The 22822-nt window shown below is 43.4% G+C and overlaps 1 protein-coding gene across 1 annotated transcript in view; it reads right to left on the minus strand.

Moving 5' to 3' along the window:
• Nucleotides 1-22822, minus strand: part of zc3h3 (zinc finger CCCH-type containing 3) — a 49418-nt gene that overhangs the window by 18768 nt on the left and 7828 nt on the right. Inside the window, exon 4 of the mRNA XM_079997780.1 lies at nt 3495-3648. Coding sequence (XP_079853906.1) covers nt 3495-3648 — 154 coding nt within the window. The remainder of the gene's footprint in view (nt 1-3494; nt 3649-22822) is intronic.

Raw genomic sequence — 22822 nt, forward strand, 5'->3', positions numbered from 1 at the left:
AGAAAAATAATTGGCAGGGAGCAGGGCTTGTGTGAAGTGCACAGCAAGTTAAGGGAGGATTAGTTGTTGGAGATGAGGAGCTATGCTGAGCAGTAAAGGGAAGACATTATGACCTAATGCCACACTAAACACGTTAAGACTTATAACAGTGGCATGCTTTTGGAGTCAAAACAGATATTGAGGAATTTGAAGGGACGGGGAAGGCACCTAGTGTCTCTGGGGACCCAACCTGTACCCCGCTCCCATCTTGCCTCCCCCCGCTTCTACAGGCTTGGTGATATTTCACAAGATGTCGCGGGCTCAAATTGAAAATCCCTTATGAATCAATATTTACTACAGCAGCTAAATGAATAGTAATAAGTCACTAGGGGCCAGGTCCCGTCCCGGCTAAGGCGCTTCTGTCCCACCAAATTTGAATTACACAAATGAGGCCTTCCAATTCTCACACACACACACACACACACACACACACACACACACACACACACACACACACACACACACACACACACACACACACACACACACACACACACACACACACACACACACACACACACACACACACACGTAACAAAGAGTCTCTGTGGCGTTTGAGTCACTGCAGTTCAATGACTGCAGAATAATCAGTTATTCACACCGTAGTCGTCTTGAACGAGGCTCATCACATAGTATGTAAGATACTACAGCTAACTATATACAGTATACAAATTCATATCATTGGGATATACCCCTTGAAATGCATAATCTTGTAAAGTTACATTGCATGTTTACCAACTAGAGATGCACCAATTGCAATCTTCTTGGCCAATTCAGATTTCCGATTTTTTTAAAGTCTCACCTGCCGATTCCAATTTTCATTCACTTGGATGTTCATAATAAAACATTGACTATTGAATTATTTTTTTGTCGTCGTCCGATCATTTTGAGTTTAATATTCTAGAAATCACATTTTCTCATTATTTACTCTCACTCGGTATTTCTTCTGTACGTCATTGACAAATACATAACGTGATCTGATCTCGCTCACGTGACAGGAAAGCTGCCCATAGAGACTACTTCTGCAATTCTCACTTACCACAATAGTGAGATTGCTGATTTTGACACTGTGTGTTTATTATTGTCCATTATTCACTATGGAACAATAATAGAACATAAAACTGTCCCCGAGTTCCAATAAAATAAATTACAACATGGAATGGTCACTGAGTTCCAATAAAATGGGACTGTCACCAAGTTTCAGTATAATTCAACCTGTAACTCTCACTGAGTTTTAGTAGGATACAACATATAACTAACATGGAAATGTCCAGTTCAAACTTCAAATTAAAGTGTCTTTCACTTTTAAGTGCAAATAAATATTTCTATAATATTTATATGGTACTTGCCATTCCAAAATAAATTGCAAATCATTGCAAAAAAAAGTAATAATAATAAATGACTTACTCTTCTTACTCTCATTCACTGGAACTTACCGTGCATGAAACCAACTGAATCAAATCGAACGACACGTTTAACTGAGTGAGTCGTCCAGAACTCGTCTCAAAAAAGAGTCAAATTTTTCATCACGATCGGAGCTCTACTGTGACAGCGATAGATACGCAGATTTTGGAATATTGTCAGGTGATCGATATATAAACAATTCATCCAATCTTCTTCATTAACCTTGAAAAACCTTGAAACAGTCGACATTTTGTTTTTTTCGCTCTCTTTTCTGAGCGTCAACTACGTAACTATGTTACATTACGTTCGTATCGAGTTTGAGTATTGGAGCATTTTTTTGGAGTACTTGAGCACAGTATCGGGCGTGCACAAAATCTGAAAATATATCTGATCGGCTGGTCACCAGTCATGGCCAATCAAGCTGAAAACTATTATCAACGCTTTATATGTTACGGTAACATTACGGTTTTTGTGCTCATTACTCCCCAACTTCCCATTTTCCCTCAGCAATGCGGCGTCGGTGGATAATAAATAACGGCTGCGCTCAGGACACTCAGTGGATGTTTAGTGAGAGGGAGGAAGGGGATACAGGACCACAGGTCGTAGCCTCTGGTCCAATCCCAGGGATGTAGTTTAAATACCCAATAAATGTACATTATTGTTTTTGTATTGATTGATCTCTCTCTTTTTTGTTTAGTTTCAGCTTGAATTTGGTACCTGCGTATTTTGACCAAAAATTGCATGATAAGATAAAAAGATAAGATAAAACGGAGACATTCAAAATATTGTGTGGGTCTGTGACAGAGAAATTGAGAGAATAGATCATCAAAACAGTATACGTGTAATGAATATAAGTGCAAGCGTGTAAGAATAAATGAGGTACATGATCCTAGGAACACCGGGACAGAAACAAACACACACTGTAGATGGACAGACGTTCACCATGTGCTGTGCAGTTTGGTATAATTAATTTCACGCTGTGTTACGATGTTTGTGTGTCTACACGCCAGCGTATATTTGACCATTTTACAATGCAGGAGACTGTTCATACTTAAAGACATTCAAAACTAACCATAATAATCCGTAAATTCCTTTTCACAACCGTTGACCACATACATAAGCGGCGCAATAAAGAGAAAGTCTCAGTTCATAATCGTCATAATAAAAAATCAACTAAGTGTCTTTCTCGTGACAATGGAGCCGTGAATACCACATTAACTTTCACGTCTGTCACCCAATAATGACCTCATCATAAACATTAATTAACTGCCTACATTCTGCCAATGACCTGACCGCCCCCACCATCTCATTGCACACAGGAAGAAAGGATGAACCCCGTGTAGGGTTAGGAATTAACATGGGAACGCAGTTCTGAAACGACAAAAACAAGGTTGATGGAGAGGCGATATGCCAGATCCCTTTACATTAATTGTTGATTTACATCCTATGGAGATATATATATATAATTACCCATATTTGATCTAAAGGTAACTAATAACACCTTCTTATTTACAAGCCATTTACGCCTGACTGAGGATTTATAACTGCTAAAAAAATAAAAAATAAAAAAAAAGGAGCAGGAACAATAAAATGATTAATACAGAAACGGTGGGAGGGAAGCAGGGGTTAGATGGATGAGCTTAGCAGTGGAATGGAAAAGGAGAGCTGGAGATTGTAATGACATTAAGAAAAAGACTCCCTACCCCTCTTTAATTCTGTGTGTCTGTCCCGGGTGAAATCCCATTCTCACTCGTGCGGATTAATGTGGGGAGTACACCGTTAGAGATGTTTGATTCGCAGGGTTATCTGCTGTATAAAAGCTCTCTCTACTCCTGCTACATATGAGTGTGACATAAAACAGACAGGGTGATGCTTGCTGCTGTCTGAGGAACATTAAACGTGTATTTGCCTGTGTAAACAGGTTCTTTGGGAGATAGACAGGCAGGTAGACCAGTTTCAGAGGATGGACCCTGACATTGTCAGAAACCAACGCCCAAAACGCCACTTTAACATTTATTGAAGCAAGCAATTGTCATTGGCATGTGTGTTACCTGGCAAACTGAATCCGCTTGGCTCTCCAGGAGAGGGGGGGGCTGTAGTGCAGTGTGTGCGCAGCTCCGGCACCCAGGCGACGGGTCACCATCTTGTAACGTGTCCTAAACACCCTTTGGGAGACGGGGCCACGCTGCACGGGAGAGGTGTGGCCTGAGGGCGCAAAGGTTAAGCAACACATCAGTGAACTGTTACCCAGAGCGTGAAAAGCTGACCGGAGAGTGCGCAACTATCCAGCCGGCTTGGTGCACTTGCATGGTTACACATCCAATGCAACCCCCCCCCACACACACACACACACACACACACACACACACACACACACACACACACACACACACACACACACACACACACACACACACACACACACACACACACACACACACACACACACACACACACACACGTCTGCCTACATGCCCACCCGTCTGCACGAGTTTGTCAGGGAACTTTGGCAGGTGTGCTCTTTAATAAGCCTCACATATAAAAATGAGAGCGAATAACAAAGGCAGAATTTTTATGAGCCTAATAAATCATGTTCTCTGTCTCTTCCTTCCCTCCCTTCATCCCTCCCAGACAGTAACGCACTCTCTCTCCCTCCCTCCGCCTCTTCTTTAGCTCTCATTCTTTATATTGTTTCACAGATCTATCAGACGGGCGGCATGAGAGTTAGGGAGAGGAGGGGCAAGCAGTTTTATTTTATACCAAAATAATTTAATTATTTTGCTGTGTATCCATCGTGTTGCTTATGACGGCTGGGCTCAGCTGACACACTCACACGCTTCTTGGGTAAAGGATGGAGTTTGTGTCCTAGTGCATGGCAGTACGGCAAGCTGAAATATCACCTAATCCCTGGGTATCTGTACATGATCCTGTGTTTGATTTTATAATTTTTATCTTAAAAGATAAGTATGCCAATTGTGATTCATTTAAAGAGATATAGTAGGGGTCGTTTTGAGAGATCTTTATACACAGTCACAGAAATGATCAGTCTGTTCACATACACAGATTGGAAGAATCTGCCACTAAAATAGTGTGAGGGATCTCTTTTTTAGGTAAGCATTCAGCACATTCAGCTAGTGTATCAATACATTTACCCAAACGGCTGAAGACAAAAAATAATAAAGGGAAAAATAAATTAAGGAACAGTCTGGGAATTCTGCTGGAGCCCTTAATGACTTGACCAAGTGTGAAGATGAAACTGCCATACTCTGTCAATTGGATTCAAGTACATCCCTTCCACTCCTCTATCTCTTCCTTTTGCCCTCGTTTATTGTTGTGGTCGGTGGCATCATGGTCTTTATAATGACTTAAGGAAGAACAGAGAAAAAAGGAGAAGAGGGGGAGAGAGAAGGAAGGAAAAAGGTTTAGAAATCAGACGTTATAAGCTCATTCTATATCACCTCTTCCACAAGTCCATAATTGCCAATTGTTGCCATTTTAATTAGCATCTAATAATGGAGCATGACCGGCTAAGCTGGAACTGCAAAACAATAAAATGATTCAATTTCTTCTTCTACTCACTGCGCACAGACACACACACACACACACACACACCCCCCCCCCGAGGCACTTGTTTCATTTGTCAGCCGGAGTGCAGTTCTGGATCAGCTGGAGAATTCATCTCAGACAAACATTTACCAATGAACCAATCACTGCAAGCCAGGGACACGCCTAAACACACCACATGCTTAGACGAGACACAAACAGAGACAGACAGACAGACAGACAGACAGACAGGACAGACAGACAGACAGACATTTTTCACTCTTACAAATGCAGGCACTGAAGCTAGGATGAATGCCAATGCAACGGTGTGCAGTACCGCGAGTGAGCGAGAGAGAGAGAGAGAGAGAGAGAGAGAGAGAGAGAGAGAGAGAGAGAGAGAGAGAGAGAGAGAGAGAGAGAGAGAGAGAGAGAGAGAGAGAGAGAGAGAGAGAGAGAGAGAGAGAGAGAGAGAGAGAGGGTAGTGTGCTGGTGATGCATGGGTGTATGCGTGTGTGTGGTTGTGCAGGATTAGTTGCCTGGCTTGTAGTCACTTTTTCTCCCAGCAGCCATCTGTATTGCAGTCAGAGCTATTTGGGTGTCCTGGCAGATGACAAATAGGGCCTGTCAAAGGCGCTGCCATGGCTCACACACCCCCTGCATCAACCTCTCACACCCCCTTCTCTCCCTCTCCAGCATCTGTAAACCCCCCCCCCCCCAAACCCCCTATCCGCATCTCTCACTAAACCCTTGTTCCAAACATCACAACACCCGCCGTGTTTCCAGCACTGTCACACAGCTGTTCCACCTTGGCTGATGTTTAATGACATCCATAGTGAGCCACTGGTGTGTATCCGTTTGTGAATGTGTGTGTCTGTGTGTGTGTGTGTGTGTGTGTGTGTCTGTGTGTCAGTCAGCGGGGGATGGATGAATGCTGTTGCTCTGATTGTAAACCACAGCAGGTTGTGTTGGTTGAGTGGCTTGCAGAGCAATGGGGTCTCAATCTTCCCCCTACGACAGTGTGACCAACGAGCGCAAGGCGCGCGCGCAGCGCAGCGCGCGCGCACGCACGCACGCACGCACGCACGCACGCACGCACGCACGCACGCACGCACGCACGCACGCACGCACGCACGCACGCACGCACGCACGCACGCACGCACGCACGCACGCACGCACGCACGCACGCACGCACACACACACACACACACACACACACACACACACACACACACACACACACACACACACACACACACACACACACACACACACACACACACACACACACACACACACACACACACACACACACACGGTCTCAATCTTCCACTAATAGACCTCTGACAGCAGCCTGACTCGCAATGTTGGGGGGAGCGAGAAATGTGGAACCTTGCCCGCGAAGACACTGTTTGCACATACACGGAGCGCGCATAGCGTCAATCTGTCTCTCGTAGACTCCACGCGGTGACTCCAGAGATAATCTACCTTGGTCGCTCTGCGCCGCACACCGTGCCTCTTTTTCTCTCCCTTCTGAAACTGGCCTACCTACTGGTTAAATACCCACAGGACGGTGAACCAAAACAATTGCGATATTTCCTCAGTATGAGAAAACGGCATAAACATTAGGAGACAGACGGTCCGTCCTATAAGTGGATCTAGAGTGAGCTAAAGAGAGTTTAAGTGTGTAAGAGTGTTAAACTGAAGCTCCAGCCCTAAGACGATTGAACCTTGTCTAAGTAGAACAGACTACACTTTTAGCAGAGCGAAGTGGAGTTGTCTGCCAATCCAGAGACGGGACGGTTCACCCCTCGGCTCGTAGCCCTCTGACTGGGGCCCGTGACAGGCCCCTTCGCAGCAACTCCCTTCCCCTGTCCTCTTAGGGATTATCAGAGTGTCATCGCCGTGGAAACATGTAGCCGTGGCTCAGTACCTGACGGCTAATTCCGCAGAACAGCGGTCCCTGTCTGCCCCCTCCCTGGGTCCCCCCAACGGATGATTAATCTTATTATTGACAGTGCCGGGTCCCCCCGCCAGCCAATGTTCCCCCCCTCCCCTGGGGATCATCTGATTCCCACTGCTCCGGTGCTCACTCCGAGACGGCTGTGCCACACCAACATCAGAATTAACAACGGTGTCACCGCACTTTTATAACCCTAAGCCAAAGAAGTTGCGTTAATACGATCGCTGTATGTCTGACACTTGGTTCTACTTTTTGACAGACTTCTCAAGCACGGAGACAAGAGTATGCTGCCCCACCCTGTAGAAATGGGCCGCATTCCACACTCTTAAAAGTACTGTGTCCAATAACTTCTCCAGACGTACAACGCAGATATGCGTCCAGCGCTGTGCATGGCAGATCAGGTATGTAGAGTCTGTTTCAGAGTGAGGTGATGGTGTCGTATGATTGCATGGCTGCTTAGGGTATGTCTAGAATGTATGCATTGCTAAGGATGCACGATAGTTTTTCAGAATTCAAATACCCAGTACTGAAGTTTGGGCAGTCGACCATGTATTCTAGGTATATGTTTAAATGGAATCTGATATACCATGAATCTGTTGCAAGGCACTGCTCAAGTAGATTCTAGAGCATGTGTTTTTTTGTTTTTTTTAACTAAGTTACATTACGTTGGTATTGGGTTGGGTATTAAAACATTTTACAACTATATTACAACTGTGTAAGCACAGAATTGGAACTGGGAACCGATACAGATATCAGTATCAACGGTGTGTCTGTGTTGGCATTAATATTTTTTTTTATAAAACCCTGTAGGATAAAAAGGATTGGCGGCCTGTGGATTATAAACTCAGATTTCTCCTGCCTCTCAAGTGTGAATCCATCTCCATCTCCAAAGATTCACAGTGGAGATCTCTTTTCCAAGGTCACTGACAGGCCCCTTGGATGCATGACTACAGGGGGTGGATCTGTCCGTGGTCTCTAACCTGATGTCAGGACTCTGTCAGGATTTTGAATGTGTGTGTGTGTGTGTGTGTGTGTTTGTGTGTAATGTGTAAATGCAACATCACTGCCTGGTTTGGGAACTGTACTGCCCAGGACAGGCGGGCCCTGCAGAGGGTGGTGCGTTCAGCTGAACGTACCACTGGAACTACCCTCCCCCCCTTGCAGGAGTTATACACCAGGAGGTGTAGTAGCAGAGCACGCAGGATCATGAAGGATCCTCATCACCCCAACAACGGACTGTTCCAGCTGCTGCGGTCAGGCAAGCACCTCCGCAGTCACGCAGCGAGAACAGAGAGACTGAGACGGAGTTTCTTCCCTCAAGCCATCAGAACTGTCAACGCTGACCTCACCAGGGGTCCTAACTGAGCCATGCACTAGGCTCCACTACCTACTGTACTGTATGTAGCATACTGTACCGCATACTGTATCACTGTTCAGGGTTGTTCGTGATGCCGTATTGCTGCGCCGTACTGTTGTATACTGTGCTGTATTATCCCAAACACTACCTCACACTATTCACATTCACATGCCACTTTAATTCACATGCCACTTTAAATGCACATATCTGTATATACATAGCCATATTCCTTCAACCTATTCCATTTTATTTCAATTTATTTTTTATTGTATTTTATTCTATATATTTTTTATCTTATTCTATAAGTATTCCACTTACTGTATTACGTTTTAGGAGTCAGTTAGTCGGTCTATTAGAAAGGAATTTTCTACTTTTTATTTTATTTTATTTTTGTACTTTTTCCTAGGACTTATTGTGTGCTATCACCGGGTGCGTTGCATTACATTTCACTGCATATATGTATGGAAGTATGTATATGTATGTGACAAATAAAAATCTTGAATCTTGAATCTTGAATGCCATACATTTTTTTGATGTATGTCCAATCTGTCGGTACATATGCAACCCTATATGTGCATAAACAGTGTCAGTCATCAATTTTTAATCATCAAATATATATGAGGGGATGACGTATATCCATGTTGACAAATATTCATTCATATACATCTTTGTGTGTGTGCTTGTGTGTGTAAATGCATAATTCCAGTGACACTGACACATTCCTAAGGCATAAATACTGCATAGCCTTCAGACACTTGGGGATATGAGTATGTAGAGTATGATGATTGACAGATGGCAAACCATCCTTTTGTGGCATTTTAGCCTCTTTTTGCATCGCAAACTGTTTGTTTGATCATTCAAAGTAGATCATGAAGTTGATCATTCAAATATAAATATATACGGACGTATATATATATATATATATATATATTTTTTTTTAAACTAAAAAACACTCTTGCATGCTAAAGTTGCTTTTGAGTATTTTAAGAGGGGTATCCTCTGGGGGTCTATTAGTGTGAGGGTTTGGGGAGGAAGTGATGCCTGGCGTCAGGCTGGTGGGGTAGGGTGAGGCTCCATGCAAACGCAGATGGCTGCTTTGGTACATGCCATCAGCCTCCCCTGTGGGTCAGCGTGGGAGTGATGTCACTCAAGAGAAGTGTATGTTTTCGGAGTGAGGCGCAACGGGTTTGTTACAGCGAAGGTGGGGGTGGTGGGGGTGGTGGTATGGGTTTAGCTACTGGCCACTGGCCTCGTCCATCATCGCAGTGGAGCCATCAGCTGTAACATATACCAGCTGACCCTGGGCCTCCGTTCTGACCACAGGAGGGTTGGGGTGGCTTCTTCCATCCAGCATCACATACATTTACACAAACACAAGCACAGGTGCACACGCAGAGGCACACGCACACGCACACACACACATAAATATAACACAAATTCATGATTAACTAGACATTCCTATCGGTTTTCCATGCTTCCATTTAATTTACATTATTACTGCCTATGTTCTGTCAACTGAAAAAAAAAAAAACATACTTGCAATATTATGAAGCTAATTTCACCTTCAGATAGGAGTATCCTACAGTTAGGATATTTGGTTTAGATCTACAGGTGGAGCTGTGGCCCCCTACAGAAACCTCCATTACAAGAGTTTGACATCCAATAGCATCCTTGATCAATAATTGAATAATAATGCTTCCTATGTATGCTGCTAAGCATGGCCATAAACCTTGACCCTGACCCTTACCCCCGGAGCTGACAAAATCACAGGTGATGGCAGGAGGTCCTTCGAGATGTGATGCCCGTGTCACAAAGCATCTCAAATACAGCTTGGTGAGTGTCATACAAAGTCATATCTGTGGTCAGTGGGAGGACCATAGCTGTCTATCAGCACATCCCATTAGCCACGTCAACAGAAAGAGCCTGGGCCTCCGTCCATTTAAGAATCAGATATTATTAGTATGAAGAACCTGTTTTTATGTAGATGCGTGTGTCTGCAAGTGTACACGAGAAAAATGTAAAAGAAGAATGTAATGGCTCCTTGAGGGGGGGGTGAAAGAATTGGGTGAGGGTGTGTCATAAAACCTTTTCCAAGTGCAAGTGGGGCCCTTGAAGGTTAAGTGAGTAGATCCCTAAAGGGCAACGGAGGATTCCACCACGGATGTGAACCCCTGCCCCTACTGATATATGTCAGGACCTCCAAGCAACTAGGCAGTCCCATGGGATGCCAGAGAGGTTGCTGTGTGTGCGTGTGTGCGAGTGAGCGACTGAGTGAGTGAGCAATAGAGGAGAAAAGGGAGGGAAAAATAGATGCAGGCGGACGGAGCAGCAGGTGTACAAGCGTAGATCTATGTTCGGTTGAGTGTTTATTTCACCATAATGAGTGACGGGCTGGGGACATATGCTGGATCCCGTAATACATCCGTCGCCACTTACACAAACAAACACACTGACGCACACACATACATACATGCATACAAAGATACTTTCACCAGGTCTCTCCCACCCAGAGAAGTGAGGATGCTCGGGCTGTGTAGGTTTAAACCGAGAGTGCTGTTCTGGTTGCAGATGCCAGCCTGGCACAGTGTACATCACATCCATCACACCAACGATTCTTTGGGACCTCTGAGTGATAAAGCCCGGCCAGCCGGCCAGACACCGCCCCCCCCCCGGGCTTCTCTGTTTCAGCTGCTGAGTGAAAGACACAGAGGTGACTTACAGTCCCGTCGGGAGACACGCAAGCGTCATGAATGTGTCAAAGTGTGAAGAGAGAAATGGGGCTGAGCAGGGACCAAGGAGTGGGTGGAGAATAAGTTGAAGGATGAGGTGTCAAAGGCAAAGGGACACGCAGGACTATAAGGAGGCTGTTCCGAAGGCATATTAGGCCTTCATTACACGCCAACTTAAGAATGGGAGATGTAACACTGAGCCGAGATACAGCACGGCTCAAGGTCATGGAAGAAATGAAATAAACAAAATAAAAATACCATAGCTTGCCACAAAATCCTTACAGTAAGTTATTAATTTTGTCATTTATTGCTGATATAATAACAAAAACTAAACAGTTTCACCAAAAAGTCTTCACAGATAAAACACATTTTCATCTTAAAAATACTCTACTTTTCAATTTGCTCACAATCTATGTGAATAATTGTAATGGTTACCTTCATCCATCTCGCAATATCTTAAAAGTGAAAACACTAAGACGCTATTTATCAACCAGTCATTCACAATGAAAGGCCTCTATGTAAACACACAATTTGGACGGAAGGTTGCAGGTGTTTTCAGGTGACCCTTGGAAGTGACTCTCACATGTGGCTTTTGAGTCACACTGTAACCTAGAGGAGCTGCTGCTGTCTGAACACTCACCTGGCCTGCAGCCACCGCGACAGAAGTACATTTACTTGGGCAAAGGGCGAGGGTTCAGAGGTCAGGGGTCAGCAGGGAGATAGCATGATGAGGGCCAGTCAAGCCTCTTGTCGGCTGGCACGCTAATTTTGTGGAGGGCAGAGGGCCAGGGGGCCGCCGCTCTCGCCTTTCCAAACCTTTTGAAGACAAGCAGATGCTCTGAAGGAGTGAGCCTTGGGGGGGAGCCACTCCCTCCCCAATATAACTACATTCAACCTTTGGCCCTTTCAGCCACTACTTTTTATCCTTTTTATTTTGCCTAAATACTGGGTCATTATCAATATCTTAGCCTTATTGCTACATGCATCTTTTGGCCCATCCACAGTTCTCCTTGATTTCCATTCTTATCCACCACTACCCCCACCCCTGACTGCCAATGGTGGCAGTATGGGTGCAGCTGCCAGGCTCTAATTGGTCCCTTTGGGCCAGGGTGAGCTGGCACTAGGCTGCTAAAATGCTGATCGTGACCAGGAGGAGTGGGCATCTGCTTTGAGCGGACACCAGTGCTGAACCGCTGGCACAGCCCACTCACAAAAACACACAGAGCCATATTTACTAATAAAGGTCTTTCAAAGTCACCGCAGACCACAATCATAACAAAAAGACAGGAATCAAGTCAAAGCAACACCCGTACAACCAAAGCAGGCCAACAAAATCACCCTTATTTATTATTATTATTTTTTTTTTTAAATGGTCAAAGTCACAGGGCTTCTTTTTTAATTGTACCTTTTTTGGCAGATAATAAGGACAGGAAGAGTATAGATGTATCTAGCATCATTCCCCAAAACTGTAATCAGATGTAATCCTAAAGTGTACTTTTCCATGGCATTGTTTCATGTTTAGGAGTCTATTCCAGAGATTCAGTTATCTGGTAATTGCCAGTTTTTGACAGGGAAAATCTGTTGAAGTCCGACATGTTTAAATCTCTCCGGTCATAATGTCCGGTGAAAATAATTTCCTCCGAGCACAATTTAAATTGGTGCTAGATGGATCATTTTGATAAAAAAAAAGTCTGCAGCTCTGTCCATTTCCACGCTCAGCAGGTTGCAACGGGAAGCCAATCAGTTTGGACGATCTAAAGCTGATCTGAAAGCTTCACCTCTGACCAATCACACTTGTCGATATGGAACTAAGCCCCGCCCCCTCCCTCGTGGACGGGTTGCACACACACACACACACACACACACACACACACACACACACACACACACACACACACACACACACACACACACACACACACACACACACACACACACACACACACACACACACACACACACACACACACACACACACACACACACAGCGGAGACGAAACCGCAGCGTCTGGAACTCTGAGGAGAAACAGAAAGATGGTGTGTCGTTGGGACACATACATCCATAGTTTGGAGTTTTTTGGGATATTTAAGTTCGACCCAGAGTAGACGGTAAATATTCATTGTGTAAAATATGTCCAGGGAACGTCCGGTCGAAGATGGACAACACCACAAACTTTATTATATATTTATCATCAATTTATTTATTTGTTTTGATCAAAAAGTTATTTTAGTGACATGTTAAATAAAGTGGCTGTACTTGTTACTTATTGTTCACGAACGGAAAGTATTTGATTTCAAGTAGTAGTATTCTTAATTTTTATTTATTTGTTTTTAAAATGGTGTTAACTGACGGGACTTATTTTATTTTGAATATTCAATAAAACAATAGATACAGCTACATGCCTTGATGAGGTCATTCTCTATACAGCCTGCTTATCAATTGTTTTTAAGCTCAATAAACGCAGATAATATTTGACCGGAATCTCTCCCATTTGTCCGGGACACGTTGACCGACACAAATGTTGTCAAACTAAAACTCTGATCTATTCTCCTATAGAGTTTTCGCCATGGCTTATTCCCACACGACCCTTAGGTGTGCATGCCTTCCATGGTGTCAGAATGATTGGCATTCATCATCTGTAAGACCTGAAGCATGCACAAAGTGCACAACTACAGATGTTTCAGGAACCCCACTTTTCTTTTTTTGTCGGCAGCTTTCTCAAGACCAGTGCAACCAGTCAGACCCAGGAAAATGTAGTCAAAGGTAATATTAAATATAAGAATTTGGCACAAAATTGTGATTAGGATTACCGCCCATTTAATTATGGCAACTTCTTTGAACCATTTCAGAGAAGTCTCTAGCATTAAATACCCAGCCTTGGCATCAGTACACTTCATTAATGTTAAAAACTCTGACACCAGTAGCCAGGACAACTAACAGTTACACTGTAAGCCTGTGTGTCAGCTTTGAAAATCTCATCTCAGTTTACATGACAAGATTTTCCAATATCAGCTTAATAGCACAGCAAATATTTTACATTTTAGTGTACATTTTTGTTAATGTAAAACATACATCTGTTTTGTCATGTAGTACATGTAGTATGAACATAATAACAGTGAAATCAAGCAAGACATGAAGCAAGGGCCATCTCTGTCTCAGGGATGGCGTTTGCTTGATTTCACATATTCTCCTGCAAGACCCAACTCTAAAATTCCCCAATCATAATAATGTCAGCGTTACACTGTTAACAAACAATAACAGGCTCCACTGTTTAGCCATTTTCCTTATCGCGTAGCTTTCGATAAACTAATTTGGCTTAAAACATTCCTTCCAAAATGTACCAATTCATTGAAACCTCAGCAATCATCCATATAGCTGCAGGAATGGCTTCGCTATAGTCTAGTAGCAAATGCTTTAATGTGGATAGGCTCATATTGTACTTACTCACTTACCTGTGACCTATAGCTTTTATATCCATAACAAGTTATTCTTATACAAAAGTTGGTTCACATCCCAAGGCATTTTGATGTTACCTTACTTTTTCCCCCATCAACAACAGAGTTCATATGGTTAATGATGGCCATTTGGTAATCACTCTAGCATTACTGTCACCGAGCGGGAGGATCAATGATATCAGCGTGTGTCGCCAAAGAGACAAAGTGAGGTATTTAACAGCTCGGACCCACAGCCCCATCCCCTAAGATAGGTGACAAATTGACCACACACTGTAGACCTGCACTGAAAGACACACACATACATACACACACACACACACACACACACAGAGGAGACAAATTAACCACTTCCCACAGTGCAATTCACAAGGGAGGCTGGGACAGTAAACGGTGAATGATCAATATTGCCTTCTCCAGGCAAGCCCACGCAATATTAACCGAACACACACACACACACACACACACACACACACACACACACACACACACACACACACACACACACACACACACACACACACACACACACACACACACACACACACACACACACACACACACAAATATTTGTCTAGGGGACAGTATATTAATCGTCTGCAAAAACATCCTTCTTTAAGACTAAACACGTGCAGGATTCTTCTTGATGGTGTGGAGTGCCCTTGGGGCTGTGGTCCCTGGTTGGACTGTGGTCCCTCTGCTGGGTGAGACAAGTGCCCCCCCCTCTTCTTTAACTCTGAAGCTACAATGACAGAAGACAAACTACCTATTTCCCCCACAGCAACTGGGGACAGCAGAAAATGAACTGTCCCAGATCAATACTGTACTCTCTCCTACAGTCACTTGTCTCTCTCTTCTCTTCTCTGCACATGTGGGCAGATGACACAATGTTGGCCTCAAGAGGAAAAAAAAAACAAACAAACAAAAAAAAAAAAAAAAAACATACTCTTTGTGGTCAACACAAAAATAATTGTGATGATGTGTATGTGTGTGTGCCCGGGAGGGGTGCATTTAAACAAAAGTATGTGGGGTTTTCATGTATTAAACAGATATCTATCCTAGTCTGAGAGCAGGTAAAAGTCTAATTATGTTTACTACATTGTGTTGTGTCAGCCAGTTAATGTCACACAATGCTGCACTGAACAGGATGGAGAACTTTTGGGAAATTCTGCTGAAATTATCTGCTACTTTGGTTTGGATTAGATGTGTGTTGTTTGCACTGCCTTCGTGATCACGCAACACAGGCCACTCTTCCAGGTAAACGTGGGGGGCCCACATAAAGCAAAAGGGATGGGCAAATGAGACCAAAAAACAACGATTGTCAAAACAAAAGCAGTTATGAACCACAGAAGTGCAGCAAAATGTTGTTTACTGTCGGCCAAATCTATCAATCTGTCTCTGTAGGGCAGAGGTTCACGTCACATTCTGGTTTCTGATTCAGCAGGAAACATGTGAACACCCCCCTCTGCAGCTCACTGTTAAGAATACACATGGAGGGATGTGTCCAGTGGAGCGGGGCTTGGGCGAGCATTTGTCCAGGCCTGTGTGTGCCTGCATGTATGTGTTCTGAATCTCGCTGTATACATGGACCTAATGACAGATGTGTATTATTAGTGATGGCCCCTGATCCTAGGTCTCCTGGCAGACCTCTGTGACAACCTAATCCACCGCCAGGTTCCTTGCAGGAGCCGTTGGAAGACAGAACAACCATCCTCTGATGACTCAGGAAATCAGGAAGTATTGGGATAACAGCAGAGGGAACGGAGCGAGGAGGTGCAAACTACAGCTTGTAATAGCAAGAATACAATACGATAGGTACCAGAGGAAAGGGGCATGACTTAATATATACAATAACGCATTGCAAAACTGGCAATGAGCGAGGGGGTGCTGGGGGTGTGGCCAACCCTAGGCCACACCTAAACTCACCCCCTACAATAATAAAATGAAGGACTAACATATAGGCGACAATGAACATTGAAACGTGAAATTTTGGATTTAGGTGAGTTGTTTAATGCAGCAAAGTTAGCCATTGACATGCATGCATTATAATTTCGAATTGCCTTAAGTTAAATTAAAGTTAAATCTGGACAGTCAGTTGTAGCTAGTGTCATTCATAGCGAAAACTTCAAAATACTTAAAAGGGGTGTTCAAAAGAGAATATAACAATGTTTTTATGAGAAAGAAGTCTCAAAAAAATGACTGACAATTTCTCATCCTCGCTGCTATTCAGTGGGAACGGAAGGGGAAGGACTTCAGACAACAGTTTTGTTGAGTCAGAAGTTTTGTAACTGATTTTGTTTGGATGTTGTTTTTCTGAACTCTATTAATCCACAAAAGACAATGGACAAATCAATAATAATTTGTTGGCAAGAGGGTAATTTATTAATACCCCAACTAATGCTTTCAGGTGGTACAGTGGGCCACCCATCAGGGAAAATGTCCCTCTGCCGGACGTGCCAACCCAGACACTCCACTGGCACTAGAACCTCTGCTGGCAAGCACACAGTGTTCCCCTGCCAATTTTACAATACCAAAATAATAAGGCCACCAGCACCACAACTTCCAAAAGGACCGGTGCCAGCAATGATGCCAGTGGTATCTAAGCCTTGTACTGCAAATTGCCATTGCCATTCCAATTTAGTGCACGTGAGAGCAAGTGAGCCACTTGATGCTGCAATCACTTGGTATAGTCTGCTTACACCAACAGAAAAAACAGACAAACCAACAAACAACTGCACAAATAAAACCACAGAAATGTGATCAACATCCCCCATCTCCGCACACACACACACACACACACACACACACACACACACACACACACACACACACACACACACACACACACACACACACACACACACACACACACACACACACACACACACACACACACACACACACACACACACAGAGCTTGAGAACTGAATTACTCTGCCTCTGTTCAGAGCAAATCTCACTAATTAAATAGGTTAATCATTAATTATTCAGCCAGAGAGAGACCCTCAACAGGAGAACAGGAGGGCACTGGAGAACCAACAAGAAGGGAGGCGTTCTGCCTGGGCTATAAAACAATTCCCACCCAGTGCAGCTAATCAATACAGCCCTGCCGGAATTAGCAGTTATCTTAAAAATCCTCTAACAAGAGCACGCTGACTGACAAACACGCACAAACAATCAGCCATGATTAAATACCTCACACAACCAAAAAATTATAACTGGATGATGAGGTGTGTGTTTCCCTGTGCGTGTGTGTATATTTGTGTCAGTGTGGGATTGCAATGAGGGGAAAGTAGTAACAAGTTAAATGAGATTGAGTGAAGGGGAGGAACATAGTTAAATGAGCAGAAGAGGGGGAAAAAAATGAAAGAGGGACAAGAGACACTGACCAATCTATCATTCAATTTACACCTGTCTGTCACGTCTCTACTGAAATATCTTACCCATATTGGTTTCCAGCATTGGCAACATTATTACCTAGGGTTAAATCTGGGAGACACCAGTTGGGAGAAATGGCAGGAAAGGGGTTTTGGTGGGTAAATGCAGTCTGTTGTTGGCGTGGAAAACAACAGTGGTTTTGTAAGAGCAATAAGTGAGGTCAAGGACTCAGGGAAAGTTGAGTGTTGGAGCAGGAGAATTGGGATGCCAATTGTGGCTTGGAGTACAGAGTTAAATAGCTGGAGGCCACAGGACACTAAAGAAAACTTTGGACTCACTGTCGGAGTGAAAAGGAGGGAGAGAGGGCAAAGATTCAGGGAGGGTCAACAACAAGAGCCAAGGGGGCACTTGGGTGGTTGAGGAGTAGTCTGGTAATGTCGGGTGGAGAGGGGGGATTGGGAAAGGAACTAGGGTGAAGGAGTGAGATGGTGGTCAGGGTCCTCACTGAATAACTCTAGAAGACGAGAATAGACTTGGGGTTCGGGTGTCTGGGCCAGTAGGACTAAAATGGAAAGTTGGAATGGCTGAGAAAAATGTCCAAGAGATTAGGAGGTCAGGTTTCCCTTTCAGACTAGAGGGACCCAGTCCTGGAGGCTTGCTCTGGTATTTGGGTAGAGGGCCAGGTGGAGTAGACAGGTTTGGGAAGAGTGAAAAGAAAAAGCACAGGAGAAAAAATATATAGACTCATAAAACTTGAGTACTGACCTCACACGGCCAAACAACCCTCACTGGAACTACGACCCAAACCATGGCCCCTGCATGGTTTGCATCTTCAATTTTGCAAATAAGTCGGCGTTTGATCTATGTCACTTATTTTGCCTCTCCTGTGAATTTTAGAGACCCAACAAGCACCTTCCTGTGCTGCGCTGTGGCAGAGGCTTTAACCGTGTGTTTTCCTTTTTTAATATCAAGTATTTATTAATTTAATAGACAGAAAAGAAAGGGGGGAAATGAATACCCTGAAATACACTATACTACCGTACCGTACTGTGAAATTTCATACCGTTTCATTCCTATGTGGCTCTGCCAAATTACAAAGCCTTGAAGCCAATGTGCTAATTAGAGGAACACATTCTTCTCTGCCAATCGGGAAGAAAAGTCATGGGATGACTCGGTAAGGAATTGTAGAAATTAAACAGATGAGGTGGAGGAGATTACTTTTGAATATAACCCCGGTGTGGTGTGGGGGTGGTGAGGTTTAAGCAGCCACGCCTGTCTTGGGTCTAGGTTCAGGCCCAGGATCAGAGGTGGCTGTACTCGTCTGAGCAATCAACGAGCAACATGTAAATCACCCATCCCCACGCACACACGGGGAGAGCCTCTGTCATGACATGTGTCCATCTGCTCCCGGCTTGTTACACTCTCTACAATAAGCTTGTGTGTTTGCAACATCTCTGCCTGTGTCTCTGTGTCAGCTTCTAATGTGAAAGGTTAAAAGTAAAATGGCAGGCCGCTGTAGCAATGGCAGCTCAAGTTCATATTGTCCACACGTGAATGTCCCACATCTCTGAAGATGTGCATGGCTATCTGATAATTCAAAAAAGTCAAAAGTTATTAAATAAAATAATCTACGAAGATAATAAAGACCATAAAGTTGCACCCTTTCTGTGAGGAGTTTTCACACTGCAGTTCAGCCACCTCATAAATCCTGCGACAAGGCATTGAAATTCTATAAAACCACACTTACATCATTATACTCTTTCATTGTGCCCAGTGCCGAGTCAACCTATCAAGATCCACCCAGTGGATCAACAGTGACCCAACCCCTGTGGACCACAGACATGTGTCCCTCCATGCGCGGGGGGTAGGGAGCCCCAATAACTGACATACCTGGCACTCCTCAGACACCGTGCTCATCTTCCCACACAATTGCCAAACCCCCATGATTATTATGGTAACACGTCAGTGTGTGCGGACATATGGAGGGGAGCAGGGGATAGGGTTACTGTCATAGGGTAAGGGGTAGAGGAGTGTGTGTGAGTGTGCAGGGTGGGTTGGGGGTTGGGGGTTGGGGGTTGGGGCCGGTGCCAGCGTGCTCTCTTACTGACAGAAGGTGAAGATTTATGTAGTAATGGCTCACCAACTGTCCCGAGACTTTTGCCAAAACAGACTTAAGTTTTACGTATTGCAATAAGAAACTCAACACAACTCCTCAACTTTCATGAAATTACCAGAAATTAGCAGCTTGCAAAGTTGTCTTCTTGCAGTCCTGGACTACTATAGCCACTTAGGCTATTTTTAGTACAATTCCCTCAGCTGAAGCTGCTTATTTTAATTTTCATTTATTTCATGATTGCCTTTTAACCTGGGGATTTCCTTTGTGTCAACTGGTGTTTCATTATTCTCCCTTTATATCTATTTCATGTACTTATTACAGCCTCAATAGATAAATCAAATTCTATTTCATGTACTTTACGGTCTTAATAGAACTGTGGAAACCAAATTCCATTTCACGCACTTGATGGTCTTAATAGAAGTCTAGTTTCGATTTCACATACTTTATTAAGGTCTTAATAGAACTCTTGTTAAACATAGTCGTTACTATATTTCCAAGTTTCTTCTAAATCTCGGTTAAATATTTTGAGAATAAGACCGCCACTGTCTTCACTTCAGGAAAAATCTGTTGGTATTTGGATCATAAAATAAATCCTGAATTCAAACACGTCGCACAACATCTGTCTTGCCCCGCTATCAGGAACGTAGACCGAGGCGGCACCCCGGAGTCCCGCCGAAGGACGGTCCTCCAAACGAGGGTTTTAGTCTATGCCAGCTCCGTCGTCGATGGCCCCCCTGGACGCAGCTCCATCCTGGTTCGTGACACCAAGTCATGTTACAGAAATTAAAGGGTCGCTTTAATCTGCAGTTTGTCAATCCGTGGTTTTCAATAAAGAGGCCAGACAGATGTTGGCTTTTACTTTATCAAGGGTCGGGTCAGAGATGTGGTCGAGAGCAGCTCCCTGAGACGAACAGTTTATTCAGGACACACACAAGTTGATATGGTCATAGTTCGCATCATGACATAGGAAGGAGTTTGTCACAATGTAAGGGACGATGGGGTGACTAGAACTGGTTTTAAATGGATTCAACGGGAGTTTGTCTATTGTGACGAGTGTACACAGTATGCAGAGTACGTAGTGAAAAAGTGTACACAATTGTGTTCGATTATATGATAATACAATAATACAGTATTGTAGAAAATATATTTGGCAGGAGTCCAAGGCTGACCGCAAGCACCTACTTGTGTGTGTGAGAATGAACACTGTGTGCTGAAATAAAGATATGTGACTGGGGCTATATGAGGTTGTGTTCTTTATTATGTGTGTAAATATATGTTTATGTGATTACATAGATTTAGATATATTGTTAAATAGCAAAAAACGGTTGAGTTGGGTTTTAGTTTAAGCCTCAATTTATCATTTGAGGTCAACTAGAAAAAATTATATCCAGTAAAAAAACTGGTCTCATTAAATGATAAATATATCTTCCAAGACAACTCAATTTAGTATTAGGCATTAGTTTGAGTAAGTATTAATAAATAAGATCATTGTATTTAACTACTATCCTATCTAGCTAGATACTCCAACACCCTTTCCCCCAACCAGACCAGTTACCACTACTTGACACCCGCCTGGGTTGCCATGTGTTCTCAAATAATTAGGAGGGCTCTGCCTGCATCCTGTTAGGTTTCTGATTTATTCAGTCAGCCTGGCACATGGACCACTCCTATGGATAGCAAGAAAACATTTACCCCCTTAACTGGGAAGGAGTCACAGTCATTCCAGGCTAAGGTTTCTGCAACCAATAGTATTGATTACACATTTCAACACCTGCCCCTCAACCGCCCCATGGCTACACACATGGCAAAAACACACCCAGCCGAGGGTCCCCAGCACATACTGATCTCATCTTAAAGGTTGCACAATACAAACTGGTCTACTGATCCAACAGAGTCATTGCTGTTAATTTGATTTCGGATAAAAACATTAACTAAATAAATAAATAACAAAGTTGAAATGTGACAGATTTAATATATAGTATTATAATACTCATTTGTTCTGTGCATTTTCTGTGGATTCCAGTCAAGACATATGTTGTACATTGCTCTCACGTGGTTTCTGTTCATCACTACTGTAATTATGACCAGTTGACAGTTTGATGAGCGTCTAGGGAAAGGGGAGGAGTCTCCTAACACAGATAAGGGGATGCTTACTAATTGGGATTTAGTAAAAAGGGGTTGTAGCATAGGCAAACATGTTCTCTGGGACTTGAGATGTTTAAGCCAAGTGTCATGTTGCCGAAAGCCGGTGCACTGAGCTGAACAATGCCTGTCCATACAAATAACCATTCATACAGCCGAAGCATAACGTTGATAGAAAGTTATGTGTCTGAATTTATACATTGCTAGTTTTCCCTGCAGTCCCTTTCGTCCCCCTCAAAGTTACACATTCCTTTGGATGATTTTGTTTAATTTTGTTTTCATAACATTAAACTTACATTTCTGATTTTTCAAACAACCCTCATTTTAACAAGCATGTGACTGTTATGTAGTCATCTATTACCAAAATGTGGGACCCATTGTGTTGTTTGTTTTAGGAAAACTACCTGATTTAATCAAGGTTCTAAAAAGGTGCCACAGACCCACGAGCAGACTAAGGCCATAAGACTGAGACGCTTCATCTCTCTTTCTCATGTCGAATATCAGTTTAGGTTAAACACTGTGCAATTAATATTATTTTTAATAAATGCCTGAGTAGCGTGGTTGGACTGGACGGCAAGGCAAAAAAATCCATTTGTGTTCAAAATTGATTCATTGACAAAAATTAGTAAATGCAAGTTAAAGAGAAAGAGAAGAGAAACACAGCGACAAGATAAAGAGAGCAGAGAAAAGACAGCACAGAA

This window comes from Zeus faber (assembly GCF_960531495.2).
Source record: "Zeus faber genome assembly, chromosome: 1".
Classification (NCBI taxonomy): Eukaryota; Metazoa; Chordata; class Actinopteri; order Zeiformes; family Zeidae; genus Zeus; species Zeus faber.